Genomic DNA, 19,388 nt, shown 5'->3' with positions numbered 1-19,388 from the left:
TTTAGGAGTTATCAAATGAACATGGTTAGTTATTTAAATTTAAGATAGTGTTAATTTACTCTGAAGAGTTAGATTAACATTCATAAAAGATGTCAGATTAACTCCATGAGGGTTAAACGTTCAACTCTGAGGCTTTTATTAACACTTTCAAAAGTGTTCATTTTTAACTAAATAGAGGTTCAAAATATGCAGGCAAATATTCTGTAATAAAGAAGAAAACATTTCAAGCAGTAAACAAGGAGTGTCTTAAATATCGAGAACAATAGTGATTTTTCTCTTAGCATTATTATTACTCTTTGATTATTTTTAATGTCATCATAAACAGCACCAGATCTAAAAGGCTGTGTTCAATCTAATGCACAGATCTGTTTTGAGTGTTTTTACCATCTGTTTATATTCAGACAGAACTTACTGTGTATTGTTGTATTTTCTGCATGATTTTTTTGTGAGTATTTTGGACAATAAATGAATACATTGCACAAATAGTTTTTGCATATTACATATTTTATTGCACTATAGAGATTTTTTAAAGGATTATATTTTGCACCTGGAACATTAGATTTTTTCCAGTGGCGTGTTAGATCTGCATTCCTTGTCCTTTGCTAGGCCCATAATAATTATGTGTAGGGCCAAAAAAGAGCTCCCTATTATTATTATTATTTATTTATTTTGCACCACAGATAAATTACATTTAGATTTTTAGCAGGAAAATAGCTTAAATGGTTATTACTGTATTGCAGTGAGCTCTGTGCACGGCTAGGGCAAAAAGGCTGATACCAAGCCAGGTTCCTGGGTCGCTCAACGATGTTGTGAAAAAACTTTTAACAGCATTAGCAAGCCATCTTCCCCGTGACTTCCCCGTTTCATCAGCATAATTTAAAAAAAAAAAAAATTTATTATTATTATTATTATTATTATTAGAACTACAACAAAGAAAAATATACAATTATATCAAGACATCCAAATAAAAAAATTAAATAAAATAAAAAATAAATATTTGTATACAAAGTACAAAGTATCGGATAAGATACAAATAATAAGACATATAATTCTCGTGTTTTATTTACGATAAAGTTCGGCTATAATGACCGAGCAAATATGTGTATCACTGTGCAACACCATTAGCAACCATCCGTAGCAACATAAACATGTTTTTTTTTTTATTATTATTATTATTATTATTGATATATTGTTATTATTGTTAAATGCGCATGCATATCAAAAAATATTCCACATAATATATATTTCAGCAAAATTACCGGTGTATTAATCATTTAATTGGGTATGAGTGACCCCTGCTGGCAAAGAACGTCTGTAGTCACCGTTGCCGAAGTGCTGAATTTTTATTATTTAACGTTAAATGTTTTTGTGATTCAGGTATGATACTGTATGTTCATATACTTGTAATGTTTAATTTTAGGCTGACTCGCGAAAACCGGTCTAGTTTAAACTGAAAGGAAGGAAGCGACCATTTTCTCAGAGATAAGCAGATGAAATATCATGTGTTTAAAAATAACACGGAGCGTAAAGAAAGTTCCTAGTCTGTTTTATTTTAGGTTCATCAGGATATCTATCATATTTGTTCTCCTTTTAAGATTGCTATTTTATACTTTATACCAGGGGTCACCAAGTTCGGTCCTGGAGGGCCGGTGTCCTGCAGGTTTAGCTTCAACCCTAATCAAACACACCTGAAGCAGCTAATCAAGGTCTTAGGTATACTAGAAACTTCCAGGCAGGTGTGTTGAGGTAAATTGGAGCTAAACTCTGCAGGACACCGGCCCTCCAGGATCAAGTTTGGTAACCCCTGCTTTATGCAATATGGTATATAATATAAATAAATAAATGTTAATGTTATGTTGAAGTTCATATTAAGCATATTATAGACTCAGTATGGTCAATATTTGCTCTATTTCGCCAACCATTGCGTTCACGTTGGTGTTTCCTTCCTGACCTGAATGATTAATCACTTTTGTAAAAAAAAAAAAAAATGGAGTGATGATTTAATAAGCCATTCATAAAGATGCTAGCTAAATTTAAAGTTGTGTACTAGTATTAGCTTTATCTTTTGAATGACTGAAATGGTAAGAGTGCTATGCTTGTAGACTGTTCCGAAATCAAAAAAATCACTCACTTCATTATAGAATTTATATGAATTATGACATATTCTTTACTATGGTTAGAAAATTTGACCTTAAGTAAAAAAGGGCTCCTGGAAATCTTTATTGGAAAAGTTATTTTCTGTCACTGTCAAGGACTATTTTTTTCTAATTAGCATTAAATGGTTTTTTTATTACAAAAAAAGTAAAATATGAATACATACTTTTGCTTTTGATATTTGTATTTTGTGTTAACCATTCTATGTATGTTGTGATGGTATCATGCATAGGCTATGTAACTCAGGAAGTCTCTTCATTGATTCAGACCTAAAGTATTTGTGCGTGTTGCTAACAATCAGTTACTGATCTAATGATGTGAAATGCCACAAAACTCACATTTAAATTCAAATTCACTCTTTTATTATTTAGAATTTTTCGGACAGGGTGGACCCATGATTGCTGGCTGTGTGGGAGGACATTGTTTTAGTATGAGGTAAATTTAGCTTTCTTTTGCATCATAGTGTACATGGGGGGTTTTGTAGCACACTAGATACAGAAAATTAAGCACAAAGTGTTTCTTTGTGGTGAGTGATGTAGAAGACCTATAGATGCAGTCACTGTTATAATGCAGATTTGAATATTTTAAGAATACACTCAGGAATAGTAAAAATTACATTAAATGCCATTGTATGAGAGATGTTTTCCATCATCATTTCTATGCTCAACTCACTGTATAACTGATTAAAGTTCAGATTCAAAACATTATGCAAAGTTTATATTCACACTGAATCTTATTTGATAATGTCTTGTTCAAAACAGAATGGATGCTGTAAACATGAGATTTATGGCATATCGTGTGAAGTAAAGCGATAACTGCAGTATCAGTTCAATCTTTATGAATGATAGTTTATTACATCTGATGTTATGTTAGAAAACTGAGTGACGCACATAACAACGTTTGGTTTAGAGTTGTATTTATTCAGTCAGCTCATGTAAAAACATGTACACATTCAATGGCTGAGACTTGTCTGTGTTCTTTGGTCCGGATCGTTCAACCCTAGCTCAACCTGATTCATGTCAATCATATTCCACTGATTAAAGGCAAAATCCTTGGAAATAAAAATTCAGCTTTCATTAGGTAACCAGTAAAATGACGATAAAAAAAATGATGGTATTGGTGCTCTCCTTAAAGACATGTCTAATATATTTGCTCAAAATAAACAGATATTAGGTAGTGTACTCATAAACTATATATATTGAAGATGCTGTGGTTTCAATTCATAATGTGGTCTTGTTTAAACGGTAAAATAATCTAAAAGGCATTTTGAGACATAGTTTGTAAACATTAAATAGAGTTTTTAGCTTCTATTGTAAGATAAAATAAGGCACCTGGGTATTGATACCACTGATGGCATCTAGTGAACTTTTTGGTTTTGTGTTTCTCAGGTGCAGCATCTACTGCAGTGCAACAGTCACATTAAAACAGTTACCACCACCTCAACCCATCCTACTCTTCACATCTGCTCAACATCAATGTAATGTAGCGTCTGTTCAATCCCTCACTCTCTCCTCCAGCGCCCTCAGCTCTCCTTCCACTTGTGCAGGTAGATCAGCTCCAACCTGCTGGGTGAAGTAGGTCCGAAGCTCCTGTGTTTCCTTCTGCCAGAAGGGTTTGGGCAGGTTAAAGAGGGCACCCATATCGATATTCCCACCCAGGCCTTCTGTGTTTATGGCACCGTTTTGTGGAATCCATCCCACAATACTTTTGGTGGCAGCCTCGTCTTCACTGGTACGGCCACATCGTTTGAAGATCCACTCGAGGACGCGGGCGTTCTCTCCAAACCCTGGCCACAAGAAAGAGCCGGTCTTCTGATCTTTCCGGAACCAGTTGACGTGGAAGATCTTGGGGAGTTGGGTCTGGCCCTTGCGCGTCTCCATACTCAACCAGTGGGCCAGGTAGTCACCGAAGTTGTAACCGAAGAAAGGACGCATGGCGAAGGGGTCATGCATGATTACTTTACCTAAAGAAAATGAGCCATATATATTATAATTTTTTGTTCAGTTTGTCAGTAAGTGCTTAAATGTACTTTTTATCATATGGAGAAATTAAAATTTGTACCTTTATGTTCAGCAGCAGCTGTGGATTCAGATCTCATGGCTGCACCCACAAACACACCGTGACGCCAGTTAAATGACTCGTACACCAAAGGCACACCTGGGAAAAAAGACAGGTACATTTTAAGATATAATGTTGTAAAGGATGGGTTGTTTTGTGCGCTCAACGGATAAACAGCGTGGGAATGGAATTTAAGGGGGATACTTTCAAGGTCGCAATTAATGCAAATCAGCATCACTATCTCTTGGGAAAGTATAAGGGAGTCTATTGCATTTAAAGTGATTTTTGTGCAAGGCAGAGAAGGTCTCAAGGGTGTTTTGAAGGTATACTGATGCAATGTTTCGTAAGAAAGTGAAGTAGCCCGAGCCTGATGTGCTTTCCGAGTGGGATGACACTTTGTATGAGTCAGTTGCAAGAGAACTCAGAAAGGGCGGAGGGTTACCTCAGTGCTGGTCTGGTGCACTGAGGGACGCAGACCCGCATCAAGTAGAATCATGCTTGAAAAAGGTTGCAGTCTCGGAAAAGGATCCATTGAAGGGCTTACAGGGTCACTTGTGGATCGTGTTAACTGCTTACAGAAAGCAGATCAGAAAGGTAGAGAAAATGATGAAAGAAATGACGGAAGCCTTAGGGTGCGACTCATTAGCGCAAGGTCAAGCAGAAATTTTGCGCCAGTGCCTTAATCAGATGACTGGCATGGCAGAAAAAGCTGCTCTTCAGGTAGTCAAAGTTAATGCTAAAAAGAAGCGAAAACCAAATGTACGTAAAGTACGGGCGTTTGTAGCTACTGCAAATGCAGATGGGTGGGACCCGTCCGCTTGGGATGGGAATATTTGGGATTCTGATGATTATGATACTGCATCGGACGAAGGTGTCGGTCCAGATGAGGGATCTGAAATAGATCCCCCATCTGTTCAGGTAAAACCAATTCAGAGGAGGAGATTAGTGCAGGGAGCATTGGGTAATAACAGGCAAGATGTAATGGAAGATTATACTCATCATGAAATTTCAGACATCAGAGAGCGAATGAAACAAAAATCGGGAGAGCCTCTTGATCGTTGGTTAGTGCGTCTTTATGATCAGGGAGCAAGTCAGATCAGAGTGGATGCTGTTGATAGTATGCACTTCTTAGATCTGTGTAATGATCCGGTTGTCCGAGCTGGAATGAAAACTGAGGCAGAAGCTTTTGATGGAAATGACAGTAGCTTGTTAACCCTTATTGCTACTGCAGTGTATCGACGCTTCCCAAATGAGGGAAGTTGTTCCTTTAAGGAGGGACAATGGCACACTTTGAATGAGGCTGTCTCACGTTTAAGAGAATTAGCTATGAGGGCAGCTGCCACAGGGCATACAGGAGAGTTGGATGACACCCCACTGACTTTATCCATGAGAAATGCCATTATAAAGAATGCCCCTTCCCAGTACAAAGGACCAGTAATGGCTGTCCTTTTGGGGGCAGAGGATTGGACGATAGGAGGTACAGTTACCAAATTACGGGAGTTAGGTGACTTGGAGGAATGGGACAAGATCGAGAAACCACGATTTACTCCCAATAATGGTAATACATCAGGAAATACTGGGGGAGGCATTCAGGAGGGGGTTTCCAGAAAACAGTTATGGGCTCTGTTGCGGCAGGCAGGGGTTAATAGAGAAGACATGGATGGAAAACCCACTAGTGAGTTAATCAAATTGACTCACAAGAAAGGAGTGGTTAAGGGAGATCCGCCGCAACCGGTGAAACAGATAAGCATGGTGCAGTGTTGTGAGCGTATGTCCTTCAATGAACCAACTTGCAAATGTAATCACTCTATGTACAAGTCAAAGAATAAAAAGAAAGATGTCGTCTTCTTCCTCGGAGTCATCCCCCTCGGAGGATGACTCAGAGGAAGAACCAGAAGAAAAGGCAAAGGCCTTTGAAAACAGATCGGGGACGAAGGGGAAGAAGAAATTTAAGAAGGGGAAGAATAAGAAAAAGAGTCTTTACCCGTGTAAAGAATTGGATGAAATGGCCCAACAACATCACTACTAGGAATCAGGTCGAGCCCCCGCAATTCGTGCAACTTCTTCGTCGCATGAGGATATTAGGATATTAGACCCTATGGTACAGCTGTACGCTGGAAATTTATTGGAAAACCAAAAACGTTCAAAATGTCAGGGCCTTAATCGATACGGGGGCAGAGGGCACCCTTATATACGGCAATCCAGTAAAATTTAAGGGAAGTAAAATGGCTCAAATTCTAATTAAGCCAGTACATATGGGAAATGTAGAAGACATACCTAAACCCTCAGTGAGAACAGCAAGGGGGAGGGTGGATTTGGGTCAACTGACAAAAGTGATTTGTGGGAATGGAATTTAAGGGGGATACTTTCAAGGTCGCAATTAATGCAAATCAACATCACTATCTCTTGGGAAAGTATAAGGGAGTCTATTGCATTGACCTTCAAGATAAGGTTGGAAACTGTTGTCGTTTGAACAATATTAGGTGCAGGATCCTGGCACCATGTTGATTACGAAACCTCAGAGATATTGCCAATTAAGAACTCATCTTTTTCTGTAATTAAAACGAAGTGCACCCAATTGGGAGGGGGAGCGAGCCTGGCCAGTTTGCTTTCTCTCTCACCTGGAGGGTTGTTCTTAAACCACACTTAATTTTAAAGTATAAAAAAGGGGTTTCTTTCAGAAACCGTGGAAAGCTCAGTCGTGGGATAAGCGCGCGTTGCCCGGCATTCTCAGACTGGTCTTCTACTGTGACTGAAACGGGCTCCCCAGTCTTTTGAATAATGAAGATGATGGCACGGTTTTGAGGTTGTATATTTGTTCTAATACTTGGCTCTGGGGTTTAGTTTTAGTGTATGCTCACTCATTATTATTATTATTATTATTATCTTTTATCCATTTACTCATGATCATTCTTATATTATGCACTGGTTTGTGATTATTCTGCTTTAAACTGTTTATTTTTTATTATCATTATTATTTTATGCATTTATCTATTATCATTATCACACAATCATTATTGTGTATCAACAATAAACAGTTGTATTGCTTCATTAGTATGGTGTACGGACCTTTTATTGGCACCTCCTCTTGCTGATTAGCACCACACTTGTCTCACATCAGTTTTGAAAACAAAAACCATACTGAAAAAAATGTATAGCAAATGTCTATGTATGTATACAGCACCGTTAGAAAGTGTGACGCTTTTTTTAAATGTTTTCGAAGTCTCTTATGTTCACCAAGGCTGCATTTATTTGATTAAAAATGCTGTAATAATGGCATTATTGTAAAATATTATTACAATTTAAAAATTACTGCTTTGTTTTAATATATTAAAAATGTAATTCATTCCTGTGAAGGCAAAGCACAGCATTTATTTGAATTTTTTGTTAATTTATATCAAATTAATGCATCCTTACTGTTTACACCAGGCATGATAACAATAACTAGCAATACATAACGATAAATAGCATCCACACCAATATATACAGAATTAATGCTCTGCAGTTTGTCATCTGCCACTTTAAATGATTGAGCTCTTTAAAGCAGGATGGATTCTGATAGGCTGTCAATGCTATCATTCATCAGCTGGAAAACTATATCTTTTTATCATTATTGTTATAGTTATTGTCCTTATTTTAGTAGCAAGATACTATTTTAGTTTTTATAAATATTTTGAATTTTTTTAATATATATTTTGTATTTCCCACTTGTTGTGCATTTATTTTATTTCAGGTAACAAATTCACTTTTTTTTTTTTCATGGTTTTAGTTAATTGTGACACGGCCTTAAAAGTATTGATTTCTTACATAATATGTGCATTTTATATATGCAGTTTTGATTCAGTGATACCACCCACCTTCTGGTCTTCTTCCACCAAATACAATGGCATCAATGGGGACGCCCTCATCACTTTCCCAGAGTGGGTCTATGATGGGGCACTGACCAGCTGGGGCACAAAACCTGGAGTTCGGGTGAGCACACAGTGTAGAATCACCTGAGAAACACACAAAGAGATAAACCAACACCATTATAACACCATGCCACAGATGCTGAAGTTTTTGTCCATTATAAATGCTTCTAAGAATTGAAATATTCTGTAACAATGAGTTTCCTAAACAATGATCTTACCATACTTCCAGGATTTTCCATGCCAGTCTGTGAGTTTGATCCCAGGTGCAGGTGGTTCTAGACCCTCCCACCAAACTCCCCCATCGCTGGTCTCGCCCACATTAGTGAACACTGTGTTCCTGGAGATGGTTGTCATGGCATGAGGGTTTGTCTTCAGGGACGTCCCGGGGGCAACTCCAAAGAAACCATTCTCTGGATTAATGGCTCTGAGTTTACCTGGTGAAGAAAGTCAAAATACACCACCATCTCTGTTGAAAACCTCTATTTATAACCATAAACAACAGTATTTCAATCAACACTATACAGCAAAACTGTTTCTCAGCAACTGGGTGTTTTGTTTACTGTGAGCCATGTACTTATTTCTATTTTAATTAGTTCTCTTTCTGCTGCCCAATAAAAATGCTAAAATAAAAGTTACGGTGTCATTTCCTGGCTGTCCATAAACCCACACTTGTCATGCTGTGTCAACAGATGCATATGTTGTCTAGGACAAGTCATATTTCTCACCCTGACTGTCAAATTTCATCCAGGCAATGTCATCGCCCACACACTCGACCTTCCAGCCTGGCAGCGATGGTTTCATCATGGCCAGGTTAGTTTTCCCACAAGCACTCGGGAACGCTGCTGCAATGTACCGTTTTACACCCTGAGGATTTGTGATTCCCAGAATCTGGTGGAGAAAGAAACACATGTTTTACAAATGATGACTCCAGCTAAAAGAGTAGTACATAAGTACAATGCACTGTTACTTGATCGATATGGCTAATATATAAACTTTCATTAAACTCAAAGGTCTTATAGGGGATAAGCAAGACGAATCTTGGATCCCATACCAGCATGTGTTCAGCCAACCAGCCTTCGTCTTTCGCAATACGTGAGGCAATACGAAGAGCAAAACATTTCTTTCCAAGGAGCGAGTTTCCACCATAACCGCTGCCGAAGGACAGGATCTGTCTGGTGTCAGGAAGATGTGAGATCAACACCTTGTCCGGGTTACAAGGCCAGCTGTTTACTAGAGGAGCTGTGCGGGAATAACAGGGAAAGATAAGATATTGACAAGAAAATAAAAATATATACAGTACAGTTTAAAAGTTTGGGGGCAGGTTTTTTTCTTTTTATAAATTAATACTTTTCAGCAAGGACACAATAAATTGATCAGACGTAAAGTCATTTATAATGTTACAAAAGATTTCTAGTTCAAATAAATACTGTTCTTTTAAACTCGAAAGAATCCTGACGAAATGCATTACGGTTTCCACAAAAAATATTGAGCAGCACAACGATTTTTAACATTGGTAATAATAAGAAATGTTCCTTGAGCAGCAAATCAGCATATTTAGAATGATTTCTGAAGGATCATGTGACACTGAAGACTGAAAATTAAGTTTTTTTTCATCACAGGAATAAATTACTTTTCAAAAAAAATTACTTTTTTAAAATTATAGTAATATTTCACAATAGAGCTGTGTTTATTGTATTTTTAATCAAATAAATGCAGCCTTGGAGACTTCTTTCGAATACATAAAAGCTTACTGACCCCAAACTTTTGAAAGGTAATGTAATTAGCCAAATAATATTGTAAATAATAAATAATATGTGGCAAATAAAGTGACACAATCGATCATTTGAAGGAACTGGTGAAATTTAGAGTTTCATTTGATCGAATGAGTCACATTTACATTTAATCTGACATTAAAATAAAGCAGTAAGGTACCTTTGAGTGGTAAAGGTCGGCCCAAAGAGTGCTGGCAGCGCACAAACTCAGCACCCTCGGCTAGTTTCTCCAGCACAGGTGTCCCCATGCGTGTCATGATGCCCATGCTGGCCACCACATATGGAGAATCTGTCACCTGAACACCAAACTTAGCAAGAGAAGAGTTCACAGGGCCCATACTGAAGGGGATCACATACATAGTGCGTCCTATAGAGGGACAGAAAGACACAAATATTGAAGAGATTCATTCCGAAGGTTTCCTTTCAGTGTCCCAGACTATCCTACATGAGTGTGTGGACTAATGAACAATTTTATGGATATTCAGATTTTAAAGGAATATGTCAGGTTAAATACAACTTAAGCTCTAATGACAGGATTCTGTGGAAAGTAATTATTTTCAGCGCACACATGACTCTTTTCTATGCAAGTCAGAACTGTATATAATATTTCTATTTGCTTGACACAGTTAACATTGCACTATTGCTGTCCATGGAAGGCAGGTGCCACAGCAAACTGAATTTGATTTAAGAGAGCTCTGGTTTGTGTACATTTACTATTGATCATGGCAGCAGTTATTTATCAAATGATGATCAAATAATGAAGAAAAGCATTATAACCGGGCATATATCCAGCAGCACAATATAGATGAGTGCTCTTTCAGCATTTTAAAGAGCTGATTCAGATCCCTGGATTTGTCATTATTATTGAACATATTCATTGATATACTGTTATATTTTATATGTTTAAAAATTCAATAATGTTTTATATAATTCTAAATAACATTTAGTAGTATATAAAATAATATTTAATATATTTATATAACAAATAATATTTATGATATTATTTAATATTATTATTTTAATATTTATTTTTATTTAAGACATATTTTCCACAACATTTTTTTGGTGGTTAAAGGAACTATTTGACAGGTTTCAGTTATTGTTCAGTGGTTTAAGTAACACACACCTGCCATGCAGCCAGGAAAGCGGTCCTGTCTGGCTTTCTGAAAGTCTTGCTCACTCATCCAGCTGCCCAGCTGGGACTTGGCCCCTCCGGTGGGAATGGGAATAGTGTCTCTTTGGTCCTTAGTGACAATCACAGTTTTACTCTCGACGCGAGCCACATCTTTAGGGTCAGTACGTGCCAACCAGCTGCGATGCAAAATCATTCACATTATCATCAGTATTGGTTTAAAAACTAATGATGAGACTAGAAAAAAAGTACTTACCAGTTTTCATATTTGGCGAGTTTCTTCACCATGCCCTCTTTCTCCAGGTTGGCCAGGATGTCTGCCGTCTCCTCTGGAGTGCCTGTGACCACGTGCACTTTAGCAGGTTTACATTCAGCCACTGCGCCCGACACAAACTCCGCCACTGACGGGGGCAGAGAGGGGATGGAGGCGAGGGACCGCACACCCACTGAAGCTGTACTGATGGCATTTCGCCTGCATGGACAGACACAAACATTAGTACAACATCATACAGATATGGTCTGTAAATATCATGCATCTAGTGCTGTCAAACGATTAATCACAATTAATCGCATCCAAAATAAAAGTTTTTGTTTACATAATATATGTATGTGTACTGTGTATATTTATTATGTATATATAAATACACACACAGTATTTATTTTGAAAATGTTTACATGTATATGATTTATATTACAGATAAATATATTTAATATATAAACATAACATATTTTTCTTAAATATATGCATGTATGTGTGTATTTATATAGACATAATAAATATACACAGTACACACACACAGTGGGGAAAAAATTGTTTGATCCCCTGCTGATTTTGTACGTTTGCCCAATGACAAAGAAATGATCAGTCTATAATTTTAATGGTAGGTTTATTTGAAAAGTGAGAGACAGAATAACAACAAAAAAATCCAGAAAAACGCATTTCAAAAAGTTATAAATTGATTTTCATTTTAATGAATGAAATAAGTATTTGACCCCTTCGCAAAACATGACTTAATACTTGGTGGCAAAACCCTTGTTGGCAATCACAGAGGTCAGACGTTTCTTATAGTTGGCCACCAGGTTTGCACACACCTCAGGAGGGATTTTGTCCCACTCCTCTTTGCAGATCCTCTCCAAGTCATTAAGGTTTCGAGGCTGATGTTTGGCAACTCGAACCCTCAGCTGCCTCCACAGATTTTCTATGGGATTAAGGTCTGGAGACTGGCTAGACCACTCCAGGACCTTAATGTGCTTCTTCTTGAGCCTCTCCTTTGTTGCCTTGGCCGTGTGTTTTGGGTCATTCTCATGCTGGAATAACCATCCACGACCATTTTCAATGCCCTGGCTGGCTTCAATGCCCTGGCCCTGATGGTACATGGCCCCGTCCATCGTCCCTTTGATGCGGTGCAGTTGTCCTTTCCCCTAAGCAAAAAAACACCCCCAAAGGATAATGTTTCCACCTCCATTTTTGACGGTGGGGATGGTGTTCTTGGGGTCATAGGCAGCATTCCTGCTCCTCCAAACACGGCGAGTTGAGTTGATGCCAAAAGCTCGATTTTGGTCTCATCTGACCACAACACCTTCACCCAGTTCTCCTCTGAATCATTGGCGAACTTGGTCTCAGACGGGCCTGTACATGTGCTTTCTTGAGCAGGGGGACCTTGCGGGCGCAGCAGGATTTCAGTCCTTCACAGCGTAGTGTGTTACCAATTATTTTCTTGGTGACTATGGTCCCAGCTGCCTTGAGATCATTGACAAGTTCCTCCCGTGTAGTTCTGGGCTGATTCCTCACCGTTTTCATGATCATTGAAACTCCACGAGGTCAGATCTTGCATGGAGCCCCAGACCGAGGGAGATTGACAGTTATTTTGTGTTTCTTCCATTTGCAAATAATCGCATCAACTGTTGTCACCTTCTCACCAAGCTGCTTGGCGATAGTCTTGTAGCCCATTCCAGCCTTGTGTCGGTCTACAATCTTGTCCCTGACATCCTTGGACAGCTCTTTGGTCTTGGCCATGGTGGACAGTTTGGAATCTGATTGATTGATTGCTTCTGTGGACATGTTGACTTTTATACCAGCACTCCCTTTTAGAGAGTGCTCCTAATCTCAGCTCCTTACCTGTATAAAAGACACCTGGGAGCCAGAAATCTTGCTGATTTATAGGGGATCAAATACTTATTTAACTCATTAAAATGCAAATCAATTTATAACTTTTTTTAAATGTGTTTTTCTGGATTTTTTTGTTGTTATTCTGTCTCTCACAGTTCAAATAAACCTACCATTAAAATTATATCTGATCATTTCTTTGTCAGTGTGCAAACGTACAAAATCAGCAGGGGATCAAACTATTTTTTCCCCCACTGTATTATGTAAACAAAAACTTTTATTTTGGATGTAATTAATCGCGATACATTTGAGGTTTTAGTTATTTTTTTTACAAAAATTCACAGACCATACAAAGTTTATCTTATTAATAGTTAGTGTGTTGATATACAGTCCAACAACACAGTGACTTCTCGCCGTTTGTATCATTCTGTGTAGGCTATTAGTGGTGGGGAATTATTCATCGATCTCTGCAAGTAACATCAATACACCAGCAGGAGGTGACAAGTCACTGTCTTTATGACTCATTTGAATCATTCACTCAGAAGATTGGTTCCAAATATTGATTCACACTGGAACGAAACGACTGAATTCGTTCAAAAACACCCATTCACACAGGAACGAAACACTGCTACCATGCATTGCTCGTAGATGCGCAACTGTTATTCTCCTGTAACGTTCTTTGGACCTATTTCCATTAACTGACCATACAGCGTCTGAAATGTACGTTACTCAATATTACCTACCAATTTATTGAACTAAGCTTCAATTATAAACAATAATTGTCTAACATTTATTAAAGAGAGTGTGTGTCCTCACAACGGCCTAATCTAATTTGGAATCCACCTTGTATTTCAACAAGAAAGTAAGCTATTTGCAGTGAATGTGTTAGCCTTCCAAGCTGCTCTAAGGATAAAGGTCAAACGGCAAATTTATTTGCACTACAAACCAGTGTGCTTATGATTACTATAATTAATATAATATGATAGCAATTAACAGTTTGCAATATCAAGCAAAACAATGGATTGTTTTTGTACAGCTAAAATAACTAGAAGCTGATGACACCGGATGTCTTGCACATTCTAGCAAAAATGTGAGCTCTCTTATGGTAAGAAATAAGGTGGATAATATAAAGCCAACTCAGTTTAAAGTCTAAGCTAAAGACTGTAGATAATGTATCTATGTAATCCATCACATTACATTAATGAATGAACATATATTTGAGCTGGCAGCATGTCATTATGAATGTTGCGCCATAACCACTAAATGTACTTTAACACAGATCTTTGACCGGAACTAAAAGATAAATGATTAAGAATCTGCAAGACTAATTTGTGTCCTTTGGAATGAAATGCACTACATGTACTGTATACACTGAAGAACTAGTATAGAACAAATATTCAATCAGAAATTGCTAGTTAATTTCACAAACAATTACAAGAAAACACATTAAATAAAAACTGATATTTTTAAATAGAAAAACCTATACAGTTTTCTTGTACAACATGCTCCAATAACTTCAAAAAATGTTTTAACAGTTAAAGGTTTGCAGCCCAGTTCAGACTTTAAGTCGCCTTTTTTCCCCCGCAAAATATTGTTTTATAAGTGACTGAAAAAAAATAAAAAATAAAAAATAAAAATAAAATAATAATATATATATATATTTTTACATTTACAGCAAGTAATTTTTTTGTGTTTTTAATTTACAATATTAAGCTAAAGGTATGGCTTTGATTCCCAGGGAATGCACAAACTGATAGAATGCATACCCCCTCAATAAACTGAATAAAATGCATGATAAAGACAAAAAAAGGAAGAATGAGGAGGAGAAGAGGATACTCTCTATCAGTATTTCTCACATGAAAGCAGAAAAATGAGGGAGAGAAACAGAGAAAGCTAAAGAAAGGAAAAACCACAAGTTCGGTGAGCAAACAAAAAAGCAAAAACAGAACAAAGGTTTCATGCTAGACGAGAGACCTTTTTATTCTTGCCATTCAATCCTCTGCTTTCTGAGCTAAAATATAGGTCAAAAATCATCTGAGACCAGATTGTCATTCTATAACAGTGTTTGTGAGCTGAGCATGGTCAGCATAATCAATTAACAAGACAGCTTGTGACTGCAAGGCCTGTTGGCTATAATGAAGAGAATATTTGAAGGATAGCAAGAGAAGTTCCTTGCCTTTACCCTTAGATTCAGTTCAGCATAAACACCCACCCCAATTGCCACACTCCCCTCTATTGTTTTCCAAAGCCATCAAACGTATACGAACTTAACTAGAACAAAGTCTTTGAGTCTATCACGATTTTGACCCCCGTGATCCCTGACTTTCATCAATAACCACTGAGCTTTAAGCCATCAATTGTCGTAGGCAGTTAAACACCCCCCCCACATGAACCAACCAATCAGATGGCCTCCTTGGCATTCACTCCCCTCCCCTCCCCTCAGAGTCTGGTTAAACAGGGTATGGCCACTTCAGGCACACAACACTGAGACATTAACAATTTGAGAAATGTGTGAAATAATAAAACTCAGCCAAAAGGGTGCTTTTCTTTTTAAACCTCATGCATGCTTTAGAGCTATACCTCAAGGGCGTTTAAGTACAAAAAATAACCTGTTAAACAAGTTAGTAGACCCTTTCACTCAAAACACACACATATACGTCAGATTAACAATCAGTTCCTGGTATCATGCATCTTGTTGGGTAAAGTTTAGTAGAGACTTTCACACTGTGCATATTTACTTGAAGTCCTGTGCTGATGTAATCACTCATTCTGGCGAGAGATTGACAGAGCAGATATAGATACAATAAAATGGGTTTTAGCTGGGATCTGCATGGATATCTTTTGTTCAACACCATTATTCTCACTTTGCTGTTGATCTCTAAATATATTCCACATTCCGGTTTAACAAATGACTCAGACATGCTTGCTGTGACTTTGCTTTTGTGGTCAAAGGTGATGGTAATTTGTTCATTCATAACCTGTTTTTCAGACTCTGTATACATAGTGAGTCTCTAAACATTTCTCTGTGTGACTTACGTTGCTGCATTCCTGTACGTGACTGGTTTCACTCTAATAGTGACATGTAATATGTGGCAAATGTCATTAGTTGCCAATACCAGACTGAAGGACTCTGGACTGGAGTATTATAATTTACTCTGTATTTTTTTTTTTTTTTAATATATATATATATATATATATAACTCTATCAAAGATCATTCTTCATTATTACAGACTATTGTACTTTAGTACCCCCACTAAAACAAGGGAGGTGATACTGTAATTGTACAGGGTGTTGACAAATGTTTTTATAGAACAGTTTAAGTCTGTTTAAATATCTGATCTCACAAGAAACTATATAACAAGGATGTTTACCCAAGAAAGATAGGGGTGTGATACTGTATATTGGATAGACTGCAGGAAGATAATAAACCTAGACCTTTAATTCTCTGTTTTTAGCTACAACCAGAAAATAAATGTAATGATCTGAATAATATATGAGAATAATAGCAACTTGCATTAAATATTATATGTGTAAATATATATATAATTACATAACATATATAACATTTAATTTAAATATGTCTAAAAGACACTCACCTCCTAAGTACTCCAAGCAACAGGCAGGACATCTTTGGTGCAATTGAAAATGGTGGAGTAAACAACCGAAATTATGACTAAAAATAAAAATAAAGCAATATGAGAGGGGTGGCTTGTTCCTCTTCAGTCCTGTGCACCTCTCATATCAGACTGATGAGTATGATAGTCCAGCTCTTGAGGTAGACTAGAGTAAAGTAAGACCCTTGCACTGTAACACGTGTAACTTATCATCAGCTGATCCCACCCTCAGCTCAGATCCTGCACTAATAACGACGCTCTTCTCCCTGCGAACCAGCCTGAGGTGTTTCGATAATAAATAAAGCTTTATACTGATAAACTTCCTAGTCGATGAACAACATATTTTAAAAGTTCAATATTTTCCTATTATATGCGTGCGCTTCCAATAAAACACGACAAAGTGGGAAAACTAGCTGTTGCATTTCAGTCAAAAGGCTCTAGATTGACGCTCCTGAGTCATTGAAGTCAATCAAACACAGAGAATCACGAGGATTCAGATCAGTTCGCGGTCCGCCGGCTGACTCAAGCGCTTCGGGTCCTGTATCCGAGAGGACTCGCTGTGCTCCGTCCCGCTTTCCTGCTCGACGCCGGCTGCAGAGCACAGTTGTGTAGAAGTGAATCTTATTTTTAAAGCTTCTTTAGCGAGCTCTGAGGTCACGTGAGCGTCGTTGCCTTTCAGCAGATGTTGATAAAGTTGAGTGTGGACTCAATGGTGTGGACGCTGTAAGGCGGAAGCTTACTGGGTCTCTGTGACGTCGCTCCATTCATCATCACAGCTGCCGAGAGTGTAGGGCTCGAGAGACATTTACAGTAACTGGCATTCATAAATGTAAATATGAGGGAAGTAAGCCTTTGTTTTCTGAGTGTAGAAATTCAACAGCACCCGCCCTTACGAAAACAAACCATGGTTTTACTACAGATTGAACCAAAAACCATGGTTACTATAGTTAAACCATGGTAACCACAAATTAACCATGGTTTTGCAACACTAACCATAGTTTAAAAAAACCATGTGGTTATACAAATGTAATCAATATGCCAAAAAACTATGGTTACTACAATTTTACTACAATAAGACCATGGTTAATTTTCGTAAGGGCTGTTCAGCAGTAGGCTACCTAAAACTATTAATTTTGAAAGAAATAAGAAAGCTGTGTTGTCTGTAAACATTTAGTTTTTATTTCATTTATTTTATTCTTTAAATCAAAAGACACATTAAAATGGTCATGGAGATTAATGAACTGGCAATTATTTGAAATAATATAGATATAATAATGTGTCTGATTATTTTGCATTTGCATTATTAAAATTAAAAGATTTAAACATTTTCTTTTTGCTATTTGAAGGTCACTTTAAAAGTTACAAAGTTAAATAGTTAAAAGTTACAAAGAGTGTATTAATCAGTTATCATCAGTTATTTCTATATTCAGTAGTTTATTTCGGTAGCCTATTTCAGTAGTATAAGCCAAACTTTGCGGTCTGTAAGAATTTTAAAAATGTTTTTTAAAGAAGTCTTTTATGCTCATTAAAAAATAAAAAAAAATACAGTATAAAAATACTGTATAAAAAATACAGTAAAAACAGTAATATTGTGAAACATTATTACAGTTTAATAATAACTGTACAAATACATTTTAAAATGTAATTTATTTCCTGTGATTGCAAAGCTGAATTTAAATGTCAAATGTCACATGATCCTTCAGAAATCATTCTAATATGCTGATTTGGTGCTCATGAAACATTTTACCAAATTGCAGATGATTACTGAAAATTAAGCTTTGCCGTCACAAGAATAAAATACACTTTAAAGTATATTAAAATAGAAAACAGTTATTTTAAATTGTTTAAAATATTTGTCTTTGTGACAATAGAGAACCACAGAATGCTAGTAGACACAATAAGAAAACTAAGAAGAATGTAAAAAAAAATAATAATAATCTGACACATCCACTAAAATGACCTTGAACAGCTATAGCAAAAATGGCTGAAGTTAGTTTAGAGAAAAGCTTTAGCATTGCTTGTTTTACGGACTGTCTCTTGGTTAGATATGTAAGGAATAATTGACGACTGGCCATTGGATTATTAGAAAAATAATGCACACCTGAGGTGTAACGGCCACTCCGCATCACCACCTCGGGTGTGCATTATTTTTCTAATAATTCAAAGGACCAGAAGTCAATTATTCCGTTTATACTACGGTTGCCACACCTCAAAACATCGATCAGATTATATATTTCAAGGCATTCGTCCAAAATCGCTATTGTGAGTAGGATTATTTCTCATTTATTTCGCATTTTATCCAAGGCCTCTGTTGCTAATTCCAAAACGTCATTTTAAACCTAGTAACAGAGGCTTGAGCCGTTGATAACAGACTACAGTTAATACAGTTAATAACTAAGTTATGAGAGAGAGAGAGAGATTACCTCTGTGCATCTCTCAATAGTGTTCGGCAGCAATGTCTCTAGTTATAGTGAAACTTAGTTCCTTTTGTTCACGAACAGCGCCCTTGTTGTTACTTCGCTTGTGAGAAATCATGTAGTTTTTAAGTTGTTTACTGATAAAATCATCAGAGTAGCGCTAACAACATTAGCGCGATGTATGTACAGTTAGTGTGTGCAAACTGTAACTTTTATGTATGT

The 19,388-nt window shown here is 37.0% G+C and overlaps 1 protein-coding gene and 1 long non-coding RNA gene across 2 annotated transcripts; one reads left to right on the top strand and one right to left on the bottom strand.

Moving 5' to 3' along the window:
• The first annotated feature begins 1,675 nt into the window (after nucleotides 1-1,675).
• Nucleotides 1,676-3,840, top strand: LOC131533421 (uncharacterized). The gene is made up of 4 exons (XR_009269103.1): nucleotides 1,676-1,821; nucleotides 2,526-2,589; nucleotides 3,543-3,631; nucleotides 3,701-3,840. It is a non-coding gene; the product is annotated as an uncharacterized LOC131533421 (long non-coding RNA).
• pck2 (phosphoenolpyruvate carboxykinase 2 (mitochondrial)) lies at nucleotides 3,054-17,430 on the bottom strand. The gene is made up of 10 exons (XM_058765749.1): nucleotides 16,732-17,430; nucleotides 11,284-11,499; nucleotides 11,022-11,206; nucleotides 10,056-10,262; nucleotides 9,175-9,362; nucleotides 8,849-9,011; nucleotides 8,342-8,557; nucleotides 8,070-8,207; nucleotides 4,216-4,311; nucleotides 3,054-4,117 (listed from the first exon to the last, which is right to left on the bottom strand). The coding sequence occupies exons 1-10, from the start codon at nucleotides 16,761-16,763 to the stop codon at nucleotides 3,648-3,650; spliced, it is 1,911 nt and encodes a 636-aa protein (XP_058621732.1). The 5' UTR covers nucleotides 16,764-17,430; the 3' UTR covers nucleotides 3,054-3,647.
• Between the last annotated feature and the right edge of the window lie 1,958 nt (nucleotides 17,431-19,388).

Source organism: Onychostoma macrolepis, chromosome 24, assembly GCF_012432095.1.
Source record: "Onychostoma macrolepis isolate SWU-2019 chromosome 24, ASM1243209v1, whole genome shotgun sequence".
Lineage (NCBI taxonomy): Eukaryota > Metazoa > Chordata > Actinopteri > Cypriniformes > Cyprinidae > Onychostoma > Onychostoma macrolepis.
This window is presented reverse-complemented; position numbering and strand designations above follow the sequence as displayed.

Excerpts from the sequence above, each read along its gene's own strand:
- pck2 (XM_058765749.1), bottom strand. The coding sequence starts at position 16,763 with ATGTCCTGCCTGTTGCTTGGAGTACTTAGGAG. Across the intron at positions 9,012-9,174 it reads GGTTGGCTGAACACATGCTG|ATTCTGGGAATCACAAATCC; the intron begins GTATGGGATCCA and ends TTTCTCCACCAG. Across the intron at positions 8,208-8,341 it reads TGGAAAATCCTGGAAGTATG|GTGATTCTACACTGTGTGCT; the intron begins GTAAGATCATTG and ends TGTGTTTCTCAG.